The 25,048-nt window shown below is 39.7% G+C and overlaps 1 protein-coding gene across 2 annotated transcripts in view; it reads right to left on the bottom strand.

Annotated features, from left to right (window-relative positions):
* Positions 1–17,254, bottom strand: part of CADM2 (cell adhesion molecule 2) — a 1,134,397-nt gene extending 1,117,143 nt beyond the window's left edge. For both annotated transcript variants that reach the window (XM_084871928.1, XM_084871927.1), the window contains exon 1: positions 16,583–17,254. In XM_084871928.1, coding sequence (XP_084728054.1) covers positions 16,583–16,643 — 61 coding nt within the window. In that variant the 5' untranslated portion in view covers positions 16,644–17,254. The remainder of the gene's footprint in view (positions 1–16,582) is intronic.
* Positions 17,255–25,048: the final 7,794 nt, after the last annotated feature.

The raw sequence follows: 25,048 nt of genomic DNA on the forward strand, positions 1-25,048 counted from the left end.
TTTTTATTTGATAATCTAAGGGAAAAGAGGTCAGTACCCCTGACTAAATGGTTAGGTACTGCATGCTTTAAAATTTATCGGGACACACCAGTGTGCCACAGCACACCAGGTGAAAACTACTGTGCTAGACCACCACCATTATGATTTCCAAAGTATATATTAAACATGTTTTATCCTACTTGCTAAAATATATGTTTCATCTACTCCACAAATACCACTACAATAATATTCAAAAATGCCATACAATGTTAAAAAAATATGGCATCATCTACAAGTTGAGGTCATCAGTCAAACTTAAATACTAAAAGAAGTGATATAAAGACACCAGGAATATCTGCAGCCCATTCATAAGATTTTGTATTTCCTAACATTTTAAGCAATGGTATATAAAATGTATTTTGTTAAAAGTTTCTAAATGGTGTTCTCCAGCCTTGTTTACCATGTGATTGATATTTCAATCATATTCAGAGCAGACTGAGCAAGAAAAGGGATTTCAGGAACAGCACTTAATCCACTCTCAAGAAGCAATATCATAGCAGTGCAGGCTTTAATCAGGCACAATGCATTGTAATATAAGCAAGGGCCAGAGTTTTAATATATATGACATCGTACATGCGGCATTGTTTCTAGATAGGACACTTTAGAAACGTTTTCCCTCAGGCATCAACAGCTCTTTAAGTGACTGTCGCTGGTAACATCAAAATTGCTCAAGCAGAACGTTAGCTGTAAAAAACTAAATATTGTTGCTTGTTACAGAGATCCTTCTCGCAGACCTCTTCTCCCCTACATCCCTCAGCTGACCTGGTCATCTGTTCTGGCCCACTGAGCCTTTATGAAATTAAATGAATCATCCTCTTGAACAAATCAGTTAGAATGGAGCATGCTTGAATATTTCTTGTTCAACTTGTCACCTTCTTTCACATTGTATTAATAAAAAAAAAGAAGAAGAAAAGAAACTGGCATCATACTGAGAATGTTTTCAGGATAACAAACTAGAGAAATTAGAACTCTTTAATGCAACCTTAAATAAATATCTAGAAAGCCCAGTGATTTTATAATATTGTTGATAAACTAATTATTTCATATCCTCACTGATATACTCACATTCTGTGGCTATTGAAAAAAAAAAATGAAATGTTTATTTCAGGGGGGGGGGGAAAGAATTACATATTTTTATTTGTCTATTCTGTGTCTCAGCCACTAGACTATAGACTATGAACTCTATAAGGGCAGAAACTATTTCCATCTTTTTCATTTGTATTTATAACACTGCCTTCAAACATTTTATATGTTGAGAAATAAATCAATGATGAAAGTTATGCTTAACCAGCCAAAGAGTATAAAAAATAAAATGAATGTAAAAATTTACACATACATACACACAAACACTAAAATTAAATGCACAGAAAAACAAAATTGAACATAAAATTACAATACTTAATTCAGTCTACTTCTTAATAATAAAAAAGACTAAGGGAGCAACAATTTACTAGTTTTCAAAGCTGATGTATGGATGTAATTTCATGAAAAAAAAAGTATAGCCCAAACTCAGATGGATGACTACAAAATTAATTTTAAAACTTGTTGGCAGCAAAAGAAAGCTTCTGAAATGTATACAGACATATGTATCAAAATAAAAGTCTATTTACATGTGTCAAAATTTTAAATACCAAAAAATGCATGGGTAGGTATAAAAATTAAATTTTAGTAAAGGTATTTTAAGAGTACATAGTTACTGTAATAAAAATATCCTTAGGTGGAAAGGGAAAAGAAAAGAAAAGAAATCATGCACTTTCTACAGTTTGCAATCCTCCATAAGATCTTTCTACAAGACATCACCGAAGAATGGAGGTGGTGCCAATCCCTGAATCTGCAGTGCAGAAACTGAGCTGCAGGAGAAGTAACTTGCCCCGAGTGTGTAAAACAGTGGCATGGCTTAGGTGAGAACTTAGGTCCCTTGATCCCTACTATAATGTCTTGCTGCTGCAAACATTTCCCCAAATGAAAGCCTGAAGCAGTCCAATGATATCACTTCCCTCTACACAATACAGCACTCGCACCACAAAATAGAGAACACCCACCAGGCCAGCCTCATTACCACCTCCACGCTGACTGTAGTTTGCATAGCCGCTGCTTGTGTTCCACTCAAGAATCAGGGGTATACATCACTCCTTCTTTCTCTGTCACTAAGTCACGTCCATTCTGGCACACCCAGATGTTACAAAGGTCTTAGGAGAAACTATTCTTAATGCCTGATGAAATTTACTGTTATTCAATACTAAAACCATCATTAAACTACACAAATCATTAGTCTTCCCAACCTGTCCATACCCAACCTGCAACTGTAAAGCTGTTGCATTACAAAATGTACTTTTCTGCCATCATATCCTTCAAAATTAATCTGTTCTGCTTTATTGATAGTCTGAACCTGCATAGTCAATGGAATTTTGAAAAGCAAAACAAAACATTAAAGCAATTCTGACTTTATGACCTATACCAGACATCTAAAAAATATATGAACTTATTTCTCTACCAATATCTTTATCTTAGTTATTCCATGGGAGTGAAAAGATAGGGCAAATTGAAGTTTCACAACACCATTAGTCTTATCTCACCCATAGCACTAGGTTAAAAAATAAAGCAGAGATATAAAATTATCCTCTGTAAATTTTATTTGACTCTTAACAAAATATTCATAAATGTTATTGAACACACGAGGGGCCCAGTGCACAAATGTGTGCACCTTGAAAGGAACTGTGGGCAGGAGGCTGCAGTGGGCACAGGGGCGGATCTCAGCCCATCCTCCATGCCCCCACCCGACCCCTCCTGCAGAGGCCCCAGGTCCCCTGTCTGTTAGCAGCCCATTCTTGCCTCTGCTCCCAGGCGCTGAAGGCATGGGGCGATTGGGGCCCACGCCAGCAACAGGTGTGAGCTGGTCTGGCGCTGTCAGCCGGTGCTAATGGCAGCTGCCTGATCGCCCTCTGGAGCAGGGGGAGGTGGAGAAGCCCTCAGGGTGATAGGGGCCAGCAGGCATCACTTGCACCCACTGACAGTGCCGAGCGATCAGGACCAGCTCTGGTCACTGGCAGTGGGTGGGAGCAGTGGCTCTGGCATTGCCTATGGGTGCAAGTGGGGCCAGTGCTGGCAGTGGGTGCGAGCAGCAGCTCCAGTGCCCACAGCAGGTGTGAGCGCCAGGAGGGACCACGGCACACAGGAGCAAAGAATTTTCAGTAACCATTAGAGGCTCACCCCGATTACAGCAACAGGCGCCCCACCTTGGTCTGAAGTCCCTGCTCACTTGCTCCACCATCCTGCCATGAACAATGCCATGTTCTTCTGCACTCTGCCACCTGCTGCCAATGCCCACCACGTTTCATACGCACCCCCTGGTGGTCATCACACGTCCTAGCAACCGGTTGTTTGGTTGTTAGGCTATTTCACTGTCTAGTCAATTTGTATATTAGCTTTTTATTATATGGGATAACATTTTTCATGCTAGTTAACATCAAACCCTATATAATAAAAGCCAATTCAATATGCAAATTGACCAAATGGTGGAACAACGGGTCACTATGGTACACACTGACCACCAGGGGGCAGACACTCAACACAGGAGCTTCCCCTTGGTGATCAGTGTGCTCCCACAGGAGCTTCCCCCTGGTGATTTATGAATGAATCATTTATGGATGTTACTGGACACACGAGGGGCCCAGTGCACAAATTGTGCACCTTGAAAGGAACTGTGGGCAGGAGGCTGCAGTGGGCACAGGGGCGGATCTCAGCCCATCCTCAGTGCACACATTTGTGCACTGGGCCCCTGGTGTGTTCAGTAACATTTATGAGCGGGGCTCATGGCTGGCGAGCACAGCAGCGGTGGCGGGAGCCTCTCCCACCTCCTCTGCGGGCAGGTGGTAAGGAGTGAGGGGTCCCAAACTGAGAGCCGCAGATTGCAAGCGTGGTGTCTGACTGCCAGCTTAGGCCCAATCCCCAGGACTGCGAGAAGGCACAGGCCAGGCTGAGGGAGGACCCCACACACACATACACAGTGCATGAATCTCATGCACTGGCCTTGTCTTTCTAAAAAGACAACGTACTTAGTATAATGTTCTTCTGATGAATATTATGGGTATCATAATTAATATGGGAACTGGACAAGAATGTTGGTCTGAAATGCTTTAGGATTTAAAGTAATAGGTAAGGTCCTTCTTATATCAAATTGAGAAATCATTACGACTAAAAACATTGAAAAATATGGTGTAACCCTTATATTTCCAGTGTTTCAGATACCATGTGGTTACACATAAAACACTAAAATATGTCATTTCTGCCTGGTTTGCATAGTTCAGTGGCTGAGTATTGACCCATGGACCAGGAGGTCATGGTTGGATTCGGGGTCAGGGCACACGCCTGAGTTGCAGGCTCAATCCCCCATAGGGGGCATGCAGGAGGCAGCCTATCAATGATTCTCTTTGATCACTGATGTTCTTATCTCTCTCTTCCTCTCCCTTCCTCTCTGATATCAATAAAAATATATTAAAAATAAATAAATAAAATAAAATATATCATTACTAGTAATATGTTTATAGGAATATCCTCAACATAATGAATGCAATTCAGTAACATACTGAAATAACTTTTCATCACATCAAAACAGTAAAATAGACAACTAAGCTACATTAAAACAATCCAAGCTACATTTCTTTTATTCACTAGGCTCTGGGAAGTTGATCAGCAAGACTTAAACAGTCACGTTACACAGGAGGTTAACCTTCTGTGGTTGTTGTATCATCCCGACGTGCTTTAACATATAGCATGCTATTACGTACTAACAGAAGCTATGGGGGAATGTAATTCTGAATACCAACTCCTTAAAGTGGCAATAATGTCTAATAAATTGAGCTCATTTAATCTACTTTAGATATATATTTGTTGAATGTGTATTTCAGCATAAGGATGACACAATAATTTCAGCACCTGGCATCAGGTAAATTTTAAAGTTAGCCTAGTTAATATGTTTTCAAAGACCAAGAGTCATGAAATGGCAAATAAGAAACAAAATACATCAGGGAAATTGATTTTTAAATTGAAAGAAAATCTAAATGACTTTTAAAAAAAAAGCTGCCTTTCACTGTTAATTTTTGAGAAAAGCATTCGTAAAACACCTTCTGTGGAAATAGAGTCACTGCAAATTGTGGAAAGTCTATTCTTTAGCTCTCAGATCCCAATAGCTATACTTAAATTCTCTACTAAATTAGTTAATATTCCCAACCTACCTCTCACTGTCCTTTAAGAAGAATAATAAAAAAAAAAAAATCAAATTCAGCCACAGAAAACGTGTCTCCAATCACAGGAGTATGAGTAAGCATTGAAACACAAAACAAAATGAATGGGGGAAAACACACACAGACAACACCAGTATTTAGGGTTTTCTTTAAAAGTCTTTTAAATAAAAAGGATGAAACTCCCCCAGTTCCACGAGAAGAATGTAGTCTGAATCTGTACCTCAGGGACTGCTCAGGGAACCTCTACCCTGTAGCTTGGCAGTAACAAAAGCAGGTCAATCCACAGGGATAATCTGGCAGATCAAGGTCAGCTTGTAATTCCTCTTTGTTTATACATTTATCCAGAAATACCTGCTACTCTAAGTAGAACAATAAGATGATTTGGCTTCCTGTTTACCCATAGTCATCATCAGGAATATTTTTGAAGCTAGGATATAAATCTTTAGTAAGTAGTGGAGGAAAGGCCAGGGATTGTAAGGCCCAGAGAAATTGGAGAGAATCAAAGCTGTGAAGCAAATGTTTTCAGTGCAAATTTGTACCGCCTACCATAAGTGAAAGCCATGATTCCATATTTTTATGAAGTATGCCATTATTTATAATTGTTTGTGTTTCTTAGTATCTGTTTGTGTCCTCTCTGTACATTACATACAAATGAAAATTCATTGCAAATGTTTATTCTGTTCTTGTATACTGTATTGGCATTTTGGCAGTTCTAACATAAATTCTTAAGTATTATTTGGATCCAATTAAAGAGATGTGTCAAGATTAAATGGATTGGGAGAAAACTAATCAATCAGTGGAATGAAAACATTGAAAAAAGGCGCAGATCAGACACTGGATTAGGCCCTTGAAATAAAATGAAGACTAAGACCCTGTACGTTAGAGGATTATAGTCCAGAAGAAGAGACAGGTAGGTAAATGCCAAACATTACAAACGTTATAATAAAAATATACAAAGGGGTTATAGAGATCATAGCATAGAGAAAATAATGTTTAGCTCTCTTGTTAATTAAAAAGACATAAATGCTTAAAATAATTAATAAAAGGCAGATGGCATTATTTTGTCTACTAACATAAATACATCAGACTCTGGTTAAAAATTAACATAATAAAAAATCTCCTATGCAATGCTGGATACTAGTAATTATTAAGATACCACTAATAATAATATGGCTTCAAAAATAATGCAATTGTATAAAATAAAATAAAACTTGGTTAAAATGGTTAGTATAACAACTTATAAAATGTTTTTATCACAATAGTCACAAGTAAAAGAAAGAATAACAGTTGTATTTACTAGTTAAACTCAATTTTTTATATAATACATAGAAATACAAGTATGCCAAAGGTATAATCAATTAAAATTACACTCTCAATCTCATCCAATGTAAGAAAATATCTTCCTTATAAATGGTGACATACTAAATGAGCCAATTCTTGTAGTTCCCCCTTCACAAATGAATTCCCTATCTTAAAAAGATACCTCCTCCCTCTCTCTTCCTCTTTCTCTTTCTTTCTCCCTCTCTCCTTTCTTCCCCTTCTTTCCCTCCTTCCCTCCCGCTGCACAGGATGCTTGAGAAGTTCAATGTCTCTCTATACTGTCTCAGCTGTCCAAATTGCATCCAAATCAAAAACTTAAAATATAATATCTCAAATTTAGCAATGCACTGACATTTGGCAGCCCATGAAGATCTTGGGCAATGAATATGATCTAAAAATCTATAGCCTGAAATGATAAGTAGGATAACTTCGAGATCCCACCATAGCAAAATGTGTTAATGGGCTAGTTAGGGAATAGAGTATTGATGTAGGAACAACTTCCAATTCTTGTTTTTGCTTGGGAGAGTGAAAGGAATGATCCCTATTCAGGATAAGGGATACACATATTCACTCATTATTGTACTTCATCCCCAGTGCAAGGAACTATTTAGAAATAACAGATACTGTATTATGAATCACAATGGTGAATTTCATTCTGCCTTGGCAGGGTAACTATTAAGGGCAAAATGTGAGTAACTGCTTGCTGTACTAGAGTCATAGATATATAATTGCCTTCAGAAAAATCCTTCTCTGAATACCACCTACACATTAATACATGGCACTGAATTTACAGCCAGACCCCTGTTCTATTTCACATGATCCCTGAAAAGGCTTTGAAATGAGGACACGTGCATAATTAAGGCACACTGAATTTCACAGTACATGTAACAAACCAAAGTATTATGAATCCTTAGGGGAACCTCATAGAATTAATACGTTTTCTAAAGAAAGCTGCACATGAGTAAAGAGAACCTAAAATGCTAACTAGGTCCTCTCCCTGAAAGCTAGAGAAAAGTTGATTCTTGAATCTGAAGTTGGGCACAGAATGGAACGTTTGTATACAGAAAGACTGAAGAGAGAGAAAGAAAAAAGAATTTGACATCAAAGCCCCTCAATAGATGGTTTATACAATTCATGATAAAATAAATGAAGCAAAATAAAAACATAACAGCGGGAGAATTCCAAACCTCCCGAAAGGGTTAAGAATGAGAACTGATTTCCTATTAGAAAGGGATTATGTAACAACAGAGGGAAATAGCCTAGCATATGCTAATTTAGTAGGCTTTGCCAGGCATTTCTGTGTGTGTTTGGCTGGCTGTCTTATATCCTTTCCCTCCTCTTTTTTTTTTTTTTGCCATTTTTTAGTATGAGACTAAGGAGGTTGAACTCACACAATATGCAATAACAAAAACAAGTAAAAGCACACTGTACTGGTACATGATGTTACCTTGCTAAATAAAACATCGAGGTACTTGCCTTGGAGGGTGAAAGGAAGAGCACCCACTCTACATGCATTCAGTATATAGGCTTTAGAAATACTCCCTCTCTTTATTCTTCATTCCCTGTTAATTTCTTTTAATGAGTCTTTCAGGTTGATAGCATGGTCAGGAATGGGGGAGAATTTTTATTCCTGGAGAGTATTAAGGAAGCCGAGTGACTATTCAGACTAAAGCACATACTAGTGAAGTAGAGGGCAGCAAAGGAATGACGATTACATAAGACACTTAGCATACATTTTATTTGTTATTAAATATAAGTATTCTAATCATTTCTCACTGCAACCTAAATACTACTTCAGATTGAAAAGCAAGGGCCATATAAGGTGTGATCATGAGCTGAGGTACAGGTGTGATGGACATTTTCCCTAGGGGGTATAGGACAAGCTAGTGTGATACATGAATTTATTAAGAAAGTTAAAACAGATTTTATGTACTATAAATCTCAGTCCTCGATGTTTCGGTTGGTGTTTGAAAGACACTTGCATTTTTACATGCACACAATTTTAACAATGACGCTAAAAATATTCCTTTACAAGAACAAATTAACTGGCTTTATAAATTACACCAGATCAATATAGCAGCTACACACTTAGCAGTCGGCAGCACAGCCTCATTAGGAAGGTCTTTCTCACTGAGTTCCCAAAGATGACTTTACATAAACAATGTGCAGTTACTATAAATAAGCCATTGCCCTGTATACAAAATTATCAGGGGGTCAATTTGACCTGCAAAAGGACTTTTGTTTTCTTATGTGAAATCATTTGCACGACTTAAACACACTCAGCTTTAAGACTTTATGCTCCCGAAAGTAAAGGAATGCTTATTCTTATTTTCTAAAACAATCCTAATGGCGTCAATATCTAGCCCCCAGAGGAGCTGTTTTACTATTACTTACCAGGGGTTTCCCAGTCAGCATTCCAATGGCTGAGATACAATTTAAATATTCGAGTAAAAACTATTTGCTGAGTCAGAAAGTGTTATCCCCAAGTTGAATAATGACTGTTTTAATATTTACTTCAAAGTCCTCTAAAATAGAATCTGAATAATTAATGGCCAGCTCTCTCCCTGGTAGATTTCCTTGTAATCTCAGCCTTGGGTCTATTCAGGTAGCAGAGGTTCTCATCACTCAGTTTCATAAGCACAAAAGAAGATCCAGAACAAAAGCTCAGCTCTGCTGCAGACTCAGAAATTGTAAACCTGGCTTCTGTGTTTTTAAGTAGAAAAAGTTAATCATTGTTACAACCTAAGAAAATGTATTTTAAAATATACTTGTTAGCATTCATCAACAGGGTAAAAGAAAGTAATGAGTGCAAACAAATTCTTGCCTTTTCCTACACTTTATTCCTGGGAGCCCCAAACTCTGATTACTGACAAAATTATAAAGTTATCCTTCAGCCCTAAAAATAACTGTACAGTTTAAACTTGTATATATGTGCATATAGAGGTAAATGATTGAGGAATATTTCCTTTTTCAATAATTACATCTCTGATTTTGGCATTAATATTCAACTGATACCTAATTTAGCTGAATATTTACTTTCCTAATTTTTAAATATGCTACATACTACTAAGATGAAAACAATTTCATACCTGTTTAAAGAAACCCACTGAACACATTTACAAAACCAAGCACTCACATTTCTTGAATAAAAATTATATGCATATGTTCAATTATTTGTTCTGTAGCAAGTGGAATCAAATAAATAAAGCTACATTACTTAAGGCTTCCATGTAGGCTACACATAAAAATTGGTCCACAACTCTTCCTTCTATTAAGGAATCTATCCTATGTTTTTGCCTTTTTGATAAATAATATTGTTCACAGTGGAAATATTCTCTACTAATTAGACATTAACACAAATTCCATGTCATAACCCTAAGTAAACTATATGAACATATACTGAATACTTAATCCCTATTAGTTTTAAAACTATTGTGTTCTCCTAATACAGAAAATGCTCCAATAAGAAAAACAGCCAAGGGAATGATTCCTTACTCACTGAAGGAAGGGAAGGCTAGCAAAATACTTCCTAACCCAACATAGATTAGGCCCGACACATGTAAACAACTGTGTAGAAATCCTATTTTAACTTTGCTGTTTATCTTCATTAAACTGGCCCAGGTTCCTGACTGTCTTCACAAAAACTATTCATTTCTCCATTCATTTTGATGAAAACCAGTTCCATCCACTACAGGCTATGAAAGAGTCCCCATTTCACTCATGCCCCAGGACTGCTTTCCTGTGTGTGTGCACGCTGCAGAGCGCATTAGGCCGAGATGCCATTTGCATCATCACACAGCAGGGGGCTTCAGCGGCCACTGCTCTGGGCTAATCCTCACCCACCTCTTTACACAAGGAATGTGCGTGCGGAAGATGCCTTTTTTTGGTACTACAAAACTGCACTCCAAAAATGCCTGACATTTTCAAATAAAATGGTGGCAATAACTTGTCCTTTTAAATGTTTTAGGTTAAGTCAGTAAATTTAAATCATGCCCTCCTTTAAAATATTTTTTTTGCTGTTTTCATGGAGAGAGTTTGCAATCTAATCTAATGCAAAATATTTGAATATTTGGAATTTTTAAAGAAAAAAAAATGCATCTGGAAACTAAATGGTAAGAACTGATCAGATTGCATTCACTTACAAATTCATATCAAGAGCTATTGCTATGTTAACTTTCCTATAGGCAAACTGCTTCCTAAATTAATATAGCATATAAAATGTTAAAATTAACATTATTTAACAAAATATGATATATTATGAAGAGAAGGGACGATTTAACTCCATCATAATTAATTGGGACATACCTACTTTCAACCCGGCCCTATTTATTATTCATCCACTAAATATAGAAGACTGAACAGGTAAGGCTCAGGGCTTGTCCTCAAGAAGCTTAAGTTAATAAGCACCTGAGCACTAGAGCTGCTTTAGAGGGTAAACAATCCAATGTCTTCCAATCAGACAAAGGGCTTCTGACTTCAGCTTGAGAACTCTGCTTCCTTGGCTTGTTATTTCCTTTCTCACTGACCCCTCAACCTGTTCAGCCAGCTGCTATCCAATGGACAATTTTACCCAGGAGGTTCACAAAGTGTATCAAAAGGAGAATTCTTCCTCAATAAATCTCATAGAATGCATGTGAGCATGATCAAATAAAACATCAATATGCCAGGCCTACGTTACAGTATTAATGTTCCCAAGTCCTTCCTAATAAATAAATCTTACTTGTCTCAATCATATAATACCCTATAGACTGCTTATTTTAAAAAGAAAATTGATATAGTTTGGTATTGATTTTAGGCCACTTTAAAATGCATGCTTAGGATGTCTTCCAACAATTTTGCACTTCCATTTGCTCTTGAAGTGATTTAAATAATTTTTTTCTTTAAGAAAAATGACATCTCAGTATGTAAATGTGGGGCAAATAGTATTCAAGTGCCTTATTGCTAATTGAGAAGGCAGGAAGAGGCCATCTCAGTTGATGCTTACCCTTGTTATATTAATTTCCCAGAGTTCTAATAGGTGCACAAATGGGGAGGAGACAATAAAGTAAGCTGCCATATCTTAATGCAAAGTTAGTCCAGAAACCCCTCATATTTGCAGGGAGATTTTTCTTAATTACTAAGTGTCTGATGTTTGTTTAAGTCATAGTCATTGGCTCTTATATGCAGATTCTACTTTTCAAAGTCTCAGCTATTAATTAAAAAAGGATGGAGGGAGCTACATGCCAGGAGCTGCATTCGGTATTAAAACTTGACAAGACTAAGGTTATTACATAGAGAGGTAAAATAGTAGGAGAAACATCATTTAGGAAGTATTAAATCATCAGTATTTTATTTAATGTGCACAGTGCATTTTATATTATATTTTCTAAAAATATAAGAGGAAGAGGTATGTTTCAATGTTTCTGGATCTGTTATGTTCATCAGTTTATTTTGTTCATTAGATTCCATATATGAATGAGATCATGCGATACTTATGAGGCTTATTTCATTTAGCATAATACTCCCCAAGTATTTCAGAGAAAAAAGGGTGGGGTGGTGGGAAGAGATTAACCAAAGGACTTATATACATATATGCATAGCCCATGAGCAAACAATAGTGCTGGGAAGGCCTGGGAGAGGGCAGGAAAGGAGGAAAGAAAGAGGACATCTGTACACTTTCAACAATAAAATATTATATATATATATATATATATATATATATATATATATATATATATATATATATAGTTAATGACACATACAAATACTCAGGCAAACAATATGTATGTCTAATTGACCTTTAATTTGAAGATCTTTCTTCCTGAATATAACGTATCATTTACTAGGGCAAAAGAACATACAAATAAACAAAAAATTAACTTTAAAAAACTAAAGCCCCAATATTTGTGTTGGATGTGTTTTTGTGTAAGATAAACTCTAAAAAGGAAATAAAGTTCTCAACAAAATCTGGGTCTATTTTCTGGCTATATTTTGCCCTTGTCTCTTTTTCACCCTTTCTAGGACAGTTCCTGGTTAAACAAGACAGTCTCCATCTTTGCAGTGCCTCCTCAGGCATGGAAAGGGATATAGCTTCTGCAAGGGTTAGCTGTTGAACTGGATCTACTCTGCAGCCAAGAGAGGTCTTAGTTACAGGTGGCAAGCTTTTGCACTCCTCATTCTAAAGAAATTCATTTCTCTAAAGGATCCCTCAGATTTCTCCTCTGTCTATGATGGAGAAAAATAAGAAAATAGCTTAACACTGAATTCACTTTTTTTCCTAAGTAGTCTAATTCCAAGTTATACTTTAATCAGAAACATGTTTATTTCCTAACCATTTATCTCATAAAGATCTACTGGGGGTGAATTGATAGGTGTTTTAGCATTAAAAGATTTAAGCTTTTTCATTTTATTTCTTTTTTTTAATGCATGATATCATTGACTTGATTCTCACCATTGGCCTGTCATTCTGCACATTAACAAGTCAAAAGATTGATTTGCTTCTCAGAAAATGGGGGGAAATGGTGACATATAAAACAGTGAAAATACAGAGATGATATATCCAAATGGCTCCTCGTCTATAAAATAAAGCATCTTGCAAGAAAGTGGATAATAACACAAAGGATAAATAAATTGATTAGTATTAACTGAAGTAACCGGATACCATTATAGTGCTGACAAAACTAAAAATAAGAAGCCTTAGACTGCCCAGAGGATTTGCCTAGTCATAACTGCTAGCAGGCAGAGCAGCCTCCCCTTAGCCGGAGTCCGTTGCTCACGATTGCCTCTACCACCCTGCCTTCCCTGCACTCAGAAAACACAGACCTGCTAAGTATTTCATCTGTGTCCTGGAAATAAAGCTTTCCCTTTACAGCCTCACCAAGTCCTAATAAAACAGGACGGTTGGTGGGAGAAACATAAACCTGGACCCCGGAGCAATGTTTTCAGACAAGACTAAGACAAGGAAGGCATGAGCAATTTGTTTGAGCAAGAACTGACAGTATCAACAAAGTGTGATATGCCTGTGGAGCAGTGTTTGATAAATGTGAGGCAGCCATAAACATGAGAAGACAATCCAGTGGTGCTCTGCACCCCTCCCCCTCATAGGGTTTTTTTTTTCTTCTTCTTCTTCTTCTACTTCTTCTTCTTCTTTAAATCCTCTGTCTCTTTTGGTGTGTTAATATGGCCTGATCTAAGATGCTCACAAGTACACAGATATCATTGGGCCGGTGCTCCTTCCCTGGTTGCTGCATCGGACACTTATTTATTTATTTGGACCTGCTGCTGGGGTTGCTGCTGGTTGCAGTGGTGCATTTTCTCTGGCATCCCCACACGCCTTCCACCCCACCCCCATTGGCCGTGAAAGCGACACTGTCTTCATCAGTGGTTTACATACTTAACAAGACACCCATGGAGAGAGAGAGAGAGAGAGAGAGAGAGAGAGAGAGAGAGAGAGAGAGAGAGAGAGAGAGAGAGAGAGAGAGAGAGAGAGAGAATGCAGCTGATGGAATCTTCCGGGTGGAGAAAGTAAATCCTCCTCGGGCTGGGAAGGAGAGGGGCTGGCGGACAGCTATTTCGCAGTGAGTGCACTGAATAGACAATTCACAGGGGAACGTGGAGGCAGAGAGGAGGCGACCCCCAGTGCAGTCCTTTGCCCACACGCTCCGTAATAAATAATCTCCTCGCCCCAGCCCAGCAGTGTGTGCAATGACGTGCTGGGGCCAGCTCACCCAGATTGGCAGGGGAAACATATCCAGCGGTGTCGAATTTTCATCACAATCGCCAAATTAACTGATTTCCCCACATAACACTCCTCTACCCGATGTGGCGCGAGCGCGGGAGCGCGCTCACACAGACACACTCACACACACACACACACACACACACACACACGCGCGCGCGCTCTCTCTCTCTCTCTCTCTCTCTCTCTCTCTCTCTCTCACACACACACACACACACACACACACACACACACTCACTGGGGAGCTGAGAAACACAAGTTGCTGGGAGGTGAAGTGGGGTCTCAGGGAGGGGTTTCAGCCCGGATTAGAAACCCAAGTAACGTGCCAGCCAGCCACCAGGGCTCCTCGTGCGGGTGTGGGCGCCGGGAAGTGGGACGGACGAGGCGGCCTGAGCAGGAAGAATGGGCCGCCAGCCTTCCCGGGGATCACGGCATGTGACACATCTGAAATGTGCCTCCAACAGAAACACACACGATTACCGCAAATCATTCTAAAGAACGCCTCCGCAAGGTCAGCTGGTTAATCCAGGAAAACCCTGTCCACCAGCTCTTCGTTCATCTAGCCATAAACGTGCACAAATAAAATACACGGTCCGGTCCACATCCCGGAGGAGGGCAGGAGAGAGGATGCATTCCAAGAACTTGCTGAAAGGTGGTTCATTGACCTCATTTAAATCCCCCAAAGGCCGATTGGGTTTTGCACGCCTGTGGGTCTAACATGTGCTTTACTTTCGCATTCCTTTCACCCAGAGACACAGGCATTTGATCAACTTATCTTTACACACACACACACACACACACACACACACACCAATAATGACAGACGGGTTAGAGGTGGGCAAAAGATTGAAGGAGAAATCAAGAGTCACCTAGCTTAAAAAAAAATCCTATCCACCATTATTTCTCATCCATTCTCCCTGAATCTCCCACTCACACCACAGTCCCTGCACTCCTCTCTTCAAAGCAGCAATCTTCCTCCTACAGCCCCTGCCCACCGCCCCGCACGCCGCCTCTGCCCCCGCCGCCGCCCCAAAGTGTGCACCCCCGGGCACCCTGCTCCGAACCCCGCGTCCGTTCACCATCAGCCAGTCCTCCGGCTCCACACAGCCCCCTCCCTCCCCCAAAGGAGCGTCTGGGGAGAGTGCACCTCAGTCCCCACCACTCCGCATCCAAGCCCAGCGATCTGCATAATCACAGCGTTCGGTGCAGTTTCCCTCCACCGCGGCCAGAGGGGTCCCTACAATTTACCCGCAAGGGTGGCATTAATTACGGAGGAAGCGGCGGAGAGCCGGTGGAGAGGTCGGGAATCTGAGCGGAAAATCCCGAGCAGAAAGTAACTGTTAGGATGCATATATTTCTTTGCTGGGAGAAAAAAAAAAAAAAAAAAAAAGAAGAAGAAAAAAATAAAAAGAAAACCACATGGACTGAATAATGAAAAGTGGGTTTGTTGATAAAGTGGCTTTGGATCTTTTAATTGTTTTCCTTCTTCTCGCCTCCCCCCCCCCCACCGGTTTATTCATTCATTCATTCATTCATTCTCTCTCTCTCTTTTTAATATTTCTCTTTTCTTTCGTTCGTTCTTCTTCTTCTTCTTTTATTTATTTATTTATTTATTTATTATCCCAAACACAGCCTCCTCTCTCTTCCCAGCTGAATGACAAGCCTCAGCACACACCCCCGCCCCCCGCACCCGGGCTGTGATTGCCATGCACACGGTGCCGCCGCTGCCGCCGCTGCTCTCCCTCTCGCCAGCCGCCTGGGCGGCTCAGCTCCCAGACTCTCACTCACTTTTTAAAGACACAGGGTGTGAGGACGGTGGGGAGCGGGGAAAGAGGACCCGCCGGGAGGGAGGTTAAAGAGGCGGCCGGGGATGGAGAGGGGCGGTCGGGAGCGCCATGTGGGGAGTGGGTGGTGGGAGGCGGTGAGAGGGCGGAACGTTCAGAAAAGGCACAAGTTGGCAGCCAAAAGGCGCGGGGAGGGGCGGGGGCGGCGGGGATGGAGGGGGATCCTGGGGGCGCAGGTGAACGGAAAGGCGGAAGGTGCCGCCGAGGGGCTGACAGCCGGGGGAGAGCGGGGCTGAGCCGGCGGCAGGGATCCGAGGGGCCGGGACGAACTGCCGCTGCCCCTGCTGCGCGGGGCGCAGGGGGAGGGGGCCCTCCCTGGGGACCGGGGGACCGAGAAGGGGGGAGTGGAAATGTGGGGCGGCGTGGGGACGGCGGGGAATGGGCGTGAAGTTGATGCTCCCCGGCGGGGCGGGGGTTACCTTGCAGCAGGAGCCCGCAGACGCTGTAGAAGCGGAGGACGGCGCTTCGTTTCCAAATCATGATCCCTCTGAAGGGCTGGGGAGGGAGCCCGGGGGCGAGGATCTGCTGCTGGTGAGCGGGCAGCGGGGTGCAGGGCTCTCCGCCCGCCGGGGTCCTCCTCCTCGCGGCGCCGCCGGACCACGGTCCCCGCCGCTGCGGTGTTCGAACCCGCGGACGCGGATCGGCGGCAGCAGAAGCAGAAGCGGCGGCGGCGGCGAAGCACCCGCAGAATGGGGTTGCGGTGGGCGAAATAGTTTCCTCTCCTCCTGCTGCTGGTGATGGTGCAGCGGCGACAGCCCGTCTGCCAGGCGCGGGGTCCGAGCTTCCTGCCTCTGGGCGCGCACCGCAAGTCCGAGCGCCCGCCGGGGCCGCCCGAGCAGGTGGTGCAAGGATGCGGGGTGTCGGAAAGGTGCGGACGAGGGCTGCGAGGAGTGGGGAGGTCACGGGAGGGAGGGGCAGGGGGAGACGGGGTGCATGCAAGCAGCAGCCGCCGCACGCGCTCGGGGTGTCTCGGGGTCCTGGGAGGGGGGACGGCAGCAGTGGAAGCAGCTGTAGCGGCGGCGGCTCCCGGATGCTCCGGCTGCAGCGGCAGCGGCGGCGGCGGCGGCTGAGGCGGCAGCGGCGGCGGCGGCGGCGGCTCTAACGCGCACCAGACACAAGGGCAAGCTCAGCGCCGCGGAGGCCCCGCCCTCCGCCCGGCCAGACAGACACCGCCCCCCGGCCAATGGGAAGGCGCCCGCCCACCGGGCCTGGCCAATGAGAGGACGGGCTGGGTGGAGACAGGCGCCGGGAAAAACAAACAGGCTTCTCAAGGACCCTTCGGGCAGGAAGAACTGAAGCCCCCATTCACTCACCCCGGGCGGGTCTCACGTCCTGAGAGATGCCTCGTCTGAACTTGCGGAAAAGACAGCGGTCTCCGTTAATCGCCGCTTTGCACTGGGGAAGGGTTCAGCCAATCGTCACCACGAGGGGGCGGGGTTAGCCGTGTCCCCAGCAGGTCCTGGCATCCGCGGTGCCTGGGACAAGTCCTGGGTGCGAAGTTCTTTTGCGCATTTGGACTCCCTGGAGCAGATGGTGGTGCACCTGCCCACTCACCAGCTGCAGCACCATTCTCTGACGCTCCCAGCAGCAAAAGGGAAAATTGCAGAGGGCGTGGGAGATGCTAAGTATAGGGACTGGCACACCTACCTGCCTGCAAGAACTTGTGTGACAGGGAAGGAAAAAGTAAGGAGAGGAGGAAGTTATGTTGTTGTTGTTGTTGTTGTTGTTGTTGTTCTCCAGAGTTTGACTTAGTCGAGGCATAAATCTCACTAGTCGGTGACAGTGTCAGTCCTTACTAGGATCAGGCAGACCCTGGTTCATGTACCATGCTGTCTCTTTTTGCTTCATAATATTTGATAATTTTGCTTAAAGGATTAAATCCGAAGCCTCCTCAACTATAAGCAGGGATAATAATAGTACTTAACTCCGAGTTATAAGGATTAGTTGAGAATGCAAACATGTTAGTACAGGGTCACACAATGTGTAAGTGCTTTATAAATGATGGCTCTAGCTGTTTGGTGGGGCTTTTCCAATTCAGAATAGCAGGAAATCTTAGGCAATCCCCTATAAATGTTTCATCAATAGTCTTAAGGAAGGGAGAGAAAGCACAACTGTACTTTCTTCAGGGACTCAACCTTAATTGGTCATAGAGAGGTACTCGGGAATCTAGAAAAAAAAGAAAAGAAAAAAAACACCGATATAAACCCTCATCATGAAAAGTGTCCTTTAAAAGAGGAGATATAAATGAGCAAGATAAAAATTAATCAGAAGTTGTGTTACCAAATTAGCTTAATTCCCAGGTTTTTCCCTATGACCAGTTTTTAATTGACCAAATTAGCAGAAGATGGACTATTCCAGTAGGGTTAAATCAGTCACGCCATAAATAAAGTCTGCTTTATTTGAAAGACTACACAATAGAAACCTGCAAGCAAGAAGGCAGAGGGAAAGATGAGAGGCAAGATCAATATTGATGCCCTTCGCTCTTTCTCATTTGTTGCTTTTTTTTGCCACAACCTTTCACAAATTCAACCCCTGCCTTTTAACGAATGACCTATTCATTTCTCTGTCCACTTTCCTCCCCAGGTTCTCAAAATTAAGAAATAAAATGCCCATAATAAAACTGCAAGGGGAACTTAGAAGAAAGAGGATATGTGAATACTCCTGTTATTATAGGAGATAGTGGTCCACTGTGAGTTTTAGCTGTAAAGAAAGTCAGTCTAAAAATACTGCTGTCATTTAAACTATTGTGAGCATCAAAGGGTGAAATTCTAATCATTATTGACTCATGCTTAGTCTCTTTGTCAGGAAGAATACAACAAATAGAAATGCCAAAGGAGTTGGGGTTTCTTTATTAAAGCAGTAGTCAGGAATCCTGGGTTCTAGCACTGATAACCCTATAACTTTGGGCATACATTCAGCTTCCTTGACCCTCAACTTCCTCAACTATGATATGAGGAGGGTGCATTTGGTGACTTCTAAGGTCTCACAGAGCTTTAAAAAATCATTATCCTAAGATTTTTGTATTCAAGAAAATGCCCCAACTGAACATGAGTATCTCAGCATTTGTGATCAACACTAAGAAGCAAATCATGTTTTTGTTCTTATGATAACTACCAGAGCAATTAGAACTTCTGCAATAAAGTAGTCCATAGGTTTGCTGTGCAGTATGTGGTCCTCAGACAAACACCATCACCATTACCTTGGAACTTGTTAGAACTGCGAAATCCCAGATCTTTCATTATAACAGGATTCCAGGGTGATTTATATGTACACAAAAATTTAATACTGCTTTACTAAGCACTCAAACGCAGGGAGCATTTCAGTGGGTATTCTAGAAGACTAAAAAGGCCAGAGGATTTGTGTTAAATTACTGTTTGCAGGAACCCCAGGAGTCTTCTTATCATCACAATAAAAAGGTAACTCTTTTTGTAAACTATGGAACAAATAGATTAATTTAATTAGGTATTTTTTAAATGGTTGCAAGTTTGATTGTGATGATAGTCATAAACTTTCATGTGATAAAAAAGCTCTCTCTAGTCCACACTGGAGTTTGCACTTATTCCAGTCCTGGGAGAAAAGCACTCAAAATGCAAACTCTGGCCACTTGGGTAAATAATGTCATCTTCAAGTACAAAAAAAACCCCAAAAAAACCCAGGTAATACTATATTTCCTAAATAGTTTATGGTTAGATGCTGTTTATCAATTATTTTTTAAATATCAAATGCTCTTTTGTTGTAAGAGCTTTCAATATTTTAAAGTGTGACTGTAGTCATAATGTTCAAAGTTGTCACTAAATAAGTAAATTCATTTCTAAAATATTTCTTAGAATGCAATTAAGCATCTTTAAATATCTTCATTTATAGTTTTAAGACAATTCTTGTCTCTCTATATTATGTGTCTCTAAATCTACAAATTACCTGACCCCTTATGAATCATCAGATGATGAATATAATAAATTGCCAAAAGATGGCATCTATCTGCCTGGCTGTTGTGGCTCAGTGGTTCTGTGACAACCCATGAACCAGGAGGTCATGGTTCGATTCTGGTTTAGGCCACATGACTGGGTAGCAGGCAGAATCCCCAGTAGGGGGCATGCGGGAGGCAGCTGATCAATGATTCTCTCTCATCAGTGATGTTTCTATCTATGTCTCCCTCTCCTTTCTTCTTTCTGAAATCGATAAAAACATATCTTAAAAAAAAAGATGGCATCTATTCAGCTTTATTTTCTTTATCATTAAGCTTTGTAGTCATCTTCACTTCATGGAAAAAAATATGTTTTAACATATAAACTTTATGTTTTGAAATACTTTTTAAGAAACGAATGCTTTACATGCAAGTCATTCATTTAATACTGTTTTAAAAGTTGTGTAAAAATAGCACACACTTTTCCCTGCTTTGGATATGATGGTTCTCTTTGCTAGTGCTGTCACACAATAGAATGACAGCCTCCTCCTCCAGCAAGAGCATTGTATGTGTTAGAATTCTTTTAAGATGGATTTTACAGAGGAGTTCAGTTTGTACATTATAACTGCTTTTACACCAGTAAGAGAGAATTGGAATTTATCAAGTTTGAGATGTTTGTACCTTTTTTTACTCTACAATGAGCAAAATAATCTGTCAAAAGTTTTAAAGTGATGAATGATAATTAGCAAAATGTATATATATATATGTATATATATAAAATATATACATATATTTATATGTATTTATATTTGTAAATAATTTTTGTTTTAATTTGTAAATTATGCCTTTGTACTGAAAAAATAACAACAAAACAGTTTTATTGTGTCAAAATTTTCGAAAGAGAATGGGAAGTTATTAAGGGACATCATTTTTTACCACTATGGATACATTTCTTGAGATTTCACAAATTACTTAGAATATTTCTATTTTGTTTTTAAATTTTTAATTTAACTAAAATATTTAAACACTTTAAATATATAATCATTATGGATCCCCAGGATTAAAAATATAAAAATCCATGCTGTTGACTCTTATAGTAAATTGACTCTTAAAGCAAATTGACCTAGAAAAAGAAATCTCGTGGCTTTGTGAAAATGTAGACCATCATGAAATAAAATTAGCTTATTGAATATTGGAATCCTTGATTGTCATTCTCCATGCTCACCAACATTTTAAATATGAGGTCAGTTGTTTATGTTGGAGAGATGTTAAGAGTCCTTGGTTACAATATATAGTAATATAATATAATATAATGGATAGCATATATTACATACATATATGATATACATAAGGATGAGCAAATCTAGGGTTCTAGTTGCCAGTATGAAATTAATACAAACAAATAATACAATAATTAATAAATAATACATTTTATGTACTCACAACTCTATACCTACTTTTGCCCACCACTGATATGATAGCATATAACAATATTAACTGCTTTTAATTACATTTTAATTTAGAATTTTGCTACTATTTATAAAACATTCAATGTCCTCCATCAGAATTATAACTTATTTTATCATACCCCACACCAAATATTTATTACAAGAATTTTAAATTATACTAATGAAGTATATCAATGCCTGAAGAAAAATTCAGAAATGTATAATCTCAAGATGAGCTATTTCTGATTTTTACATAAATGAACCAGGATATGCATATGCTCTCATTTGGAAAGATGAAATCACAATAAATAGAGTAAAACTGACCTTGTGCTGTTATGTAGGATAACTTCTAGGTCTACAACGATTGACTCTAAATGATATAAGATATATGCCACCACACACTTTCTTAAATTCAACAAGAATAAAAGCTATTTTCCTCCAAACAAGCAAACAGTCACTATACTTTATAGATAATATGATCTTAGTATTTAAAAGCAGCTAATGTGCAAAACAGTAGTTTTGCAAATGACCAATGTGAAGTTTTTCTACATGGAACACTCAATCTATATTATAAAAGGCCTGTGGCCCTCACACCATAACAACCAAAGCCCAGCATGAGTGGGCGGGGCTGCGTGATTTTGCATGTTGGGTTTCTAGTATCATTACATAAGTCATTTCATTACCTTAGCAAGAAGTCTGCTCAAGTATGATATTCTCAGGGAGTCATTTACTGATGCCCTTCTGCCCTCAACCCATCTGTTCACTCTTTGCACATCTATCTTGTTTTATTTTTCCTTATGTCCCTTATAAACCTGAATTTATTTAATTGATTTATTTGCTTGTGTGTTTTGGCTCTCCCAACCCTCCACCGCCCACCTAGAATGTAAACTACAAGAATGCAAGGACATCGCTTGTCCACTGGGTTTCTAGCAACTAGAAAAGGGCTAAAAAATAGTAATAACTCAATATCTGTTCACTGAACTAATGGATGTATTCATCCAAACTGACTACCCTCTAGTTTAACTTGTATGAATACAGATTCACTTATCTTTCTTCTTTGTGTCTTATTCTAAGGCATCATTTTTCTAATAAGAACTTCTAAGTATTCTTAAGTGGAACAAGCAAACTGAAACTTCAGCACTTATAAAATAAATTTTAAAAGTCCACTTAGACTTTTATTTTTAACAAAATACATGAGTTGGTAAAATGCAAACTATGTAGGAATAAATAAAATAGATACCCAGTAAATGTATTTACTGATTTCATTTTCCTTATATAATTACTGTTGACCATTGTTAATTATATCTGATTTTTTTCCAACAGCAAATAGTTTGGAATTAATAGATACGAATAATTACAATCACCTAGTAAGGTATACAGAGTGAGACAAAAGTCAGTGTGCAGTTGTGACTATGCAAACACAGTTTATGCTTGTATTATAACTTATCAATCATTGTATTATTTTCTATACAAGAAGCTGTTTTGTACTCCTCTTTGCATTCTCTTATTTTAAGATATTTTTATTCGTACTAATATGTAATATCACTTCTGTTAAGAATATTACAGATTTCTCCTATAGAATGAACCGAGAACCCAGTTTTTTGTCTAGATTAACCAAATAAAGGGAGATGTGTTAGTAACTCAAGAGCTGAGATATAGAAGTATGAAGAACTTTATGATGTTACTTGATTCCTGCTACCTTATAATTAATTCTACAGCTTGAGCAACCAAGTTTATCTACATATCTAGGGAACATCTAGTTTATTTCTTAATAAGAAATTATAAGAGAATAAAGCATCTTGAAGTAGCAAATGAAGAGGTACTGAAAGGACAGAGAAGAATATAAGGAAATGGGTCTAGAAAGTAGTATACAAGAAATAGCATGTTCTTGAGAGCTGTGCTTTCTAAAAGGTAGTCACTAACCCTATGTGACTATTTAAATTTAACTTAATTAAAGTAAAATAAAATTTTAAATTATGAATTATAGTTATTTTAATCACATTTTAACTACTCAATAGCCACATGTGACTAATGAGTACTCTATTGGACAAAACAGAAAACATTTCCATCATCACAGAAAACATTTTCTTTTTTTTAAAATATATTTTATTGAGTTTTTAAGAGAGAGGGATAGAGAGTTAGAAACATCGATGAAGGAGAAACATTGATCAGCTGCCTCCTGCACACCCTCCTCTGGGGATGTGTTCCCAACCAAAGTACATGCCCTTGACCAGAATCGAACCTGGGACCCTTGAGTCTGCAGGCCTATGCTCTATCTACTGAGCCAAACCGGTTTTGGCACAGAAAACATTTTCATTAGAACAGTGCTTTTCTTGGTACTGACTTGTATTATTCTAGGATGTCTTGAGAATTAGAATCAAAAAAAGGATGGATGTATAGATGATGGATAGATTATAGATAGATAGATAGATAGATAGATAGATAGATAGATAGATATTGATTTATTTTAAGAAATAAAACTGCTCATGAAGTAATGAAAACTAAGCAGTCCCAAGATATGCATTCAGAGGGTTAGAGACCCAAGAGAACTGAAGGTGAAATTCCAGTCTGAGTCCAAAGGCCTATGAACTAGTACAGCTGATGATAGAAGTTCTAATTCAAGTAAGAATCTGAAGGCAGGAGTAAGCCAATGGCCCAGTTTGAAGACAGTCAGGCAGAGAAAGACAGATAATTCAGACTCACAGAGAGCAATTTTCATTATATAATCTTCTGATTAAAATGTTAATCTCAGCCAGAAACACATTTTTCCAGACATTCTAGAAATAGTATTTAACTAAAGTTCTGGGCACCTTGTGTCCCAGGTAAGATGATATATAAAACTCACCACCATACTTACATTTGATAAGTGTCATATTGGCATTCATCATCACTACCATGATATTTTCATAATTCTAAGTTTAATTCTAGATATTAAAATTTATAGAAATAAAGTTTACCTCTCAGATATACCAACATCCTGCTTAGTGTATTTTATTTTTTACAGATATATCTGCCTCTTTCTCATAAAATTGATAGTAAAACCCTCCATTCTCATGCTGGTGGTGTTTGGGGTGGGGGAAGGATCTTGTTACCCAAAGTATCTTATGCTATGGATATATTAAGATAGCCAATGATGAGTAGTTATTAGTCTAAACTCTTCAGTTCCCAGTGCTATAAATGCAAATCAAATTAGGTTAAGCAAGGACAGACAAAAGCCAAATATTAGTTCATTTTACTTAAATGTCCACATTTGGAGGTTACTTCAGCCTAACTCAATCCATAGGGCTTAAGTAAGATCATTAGATTGTGTCTTGTTCCTTCTAACTCTGAACTCTTATTTTCTTTAGATTAGTTCAAACTTAAGCTGGTTCTCCACACAGAGAGGTTAAGAACAGACAACACATTTCTAGCCTTACACCATAATTATACGCAGGGTTCCAGAGAAAGAAAAGAGCTTTTTCTTCACAACCCTGTAGAGTCCTGGAATGGCTTAGAAGCAGCCTCTTTGGTTATCACATGTCCATCCTCCAGTA

The sequence above is a fragment of the Pipistrellus hanaki genome (assembly GCF_964339955.1).
Source record: "Pipistrellus hanaki genome assembly, chromosome: 2".
In the NCBI taxonomy this organism is placed as follows: Eukaryota; Metazoa; Chordata; class Mammalia; order Chiroptera; family Vespertilionidae; genus Pipistrellus; species Pipistrellus hanaki.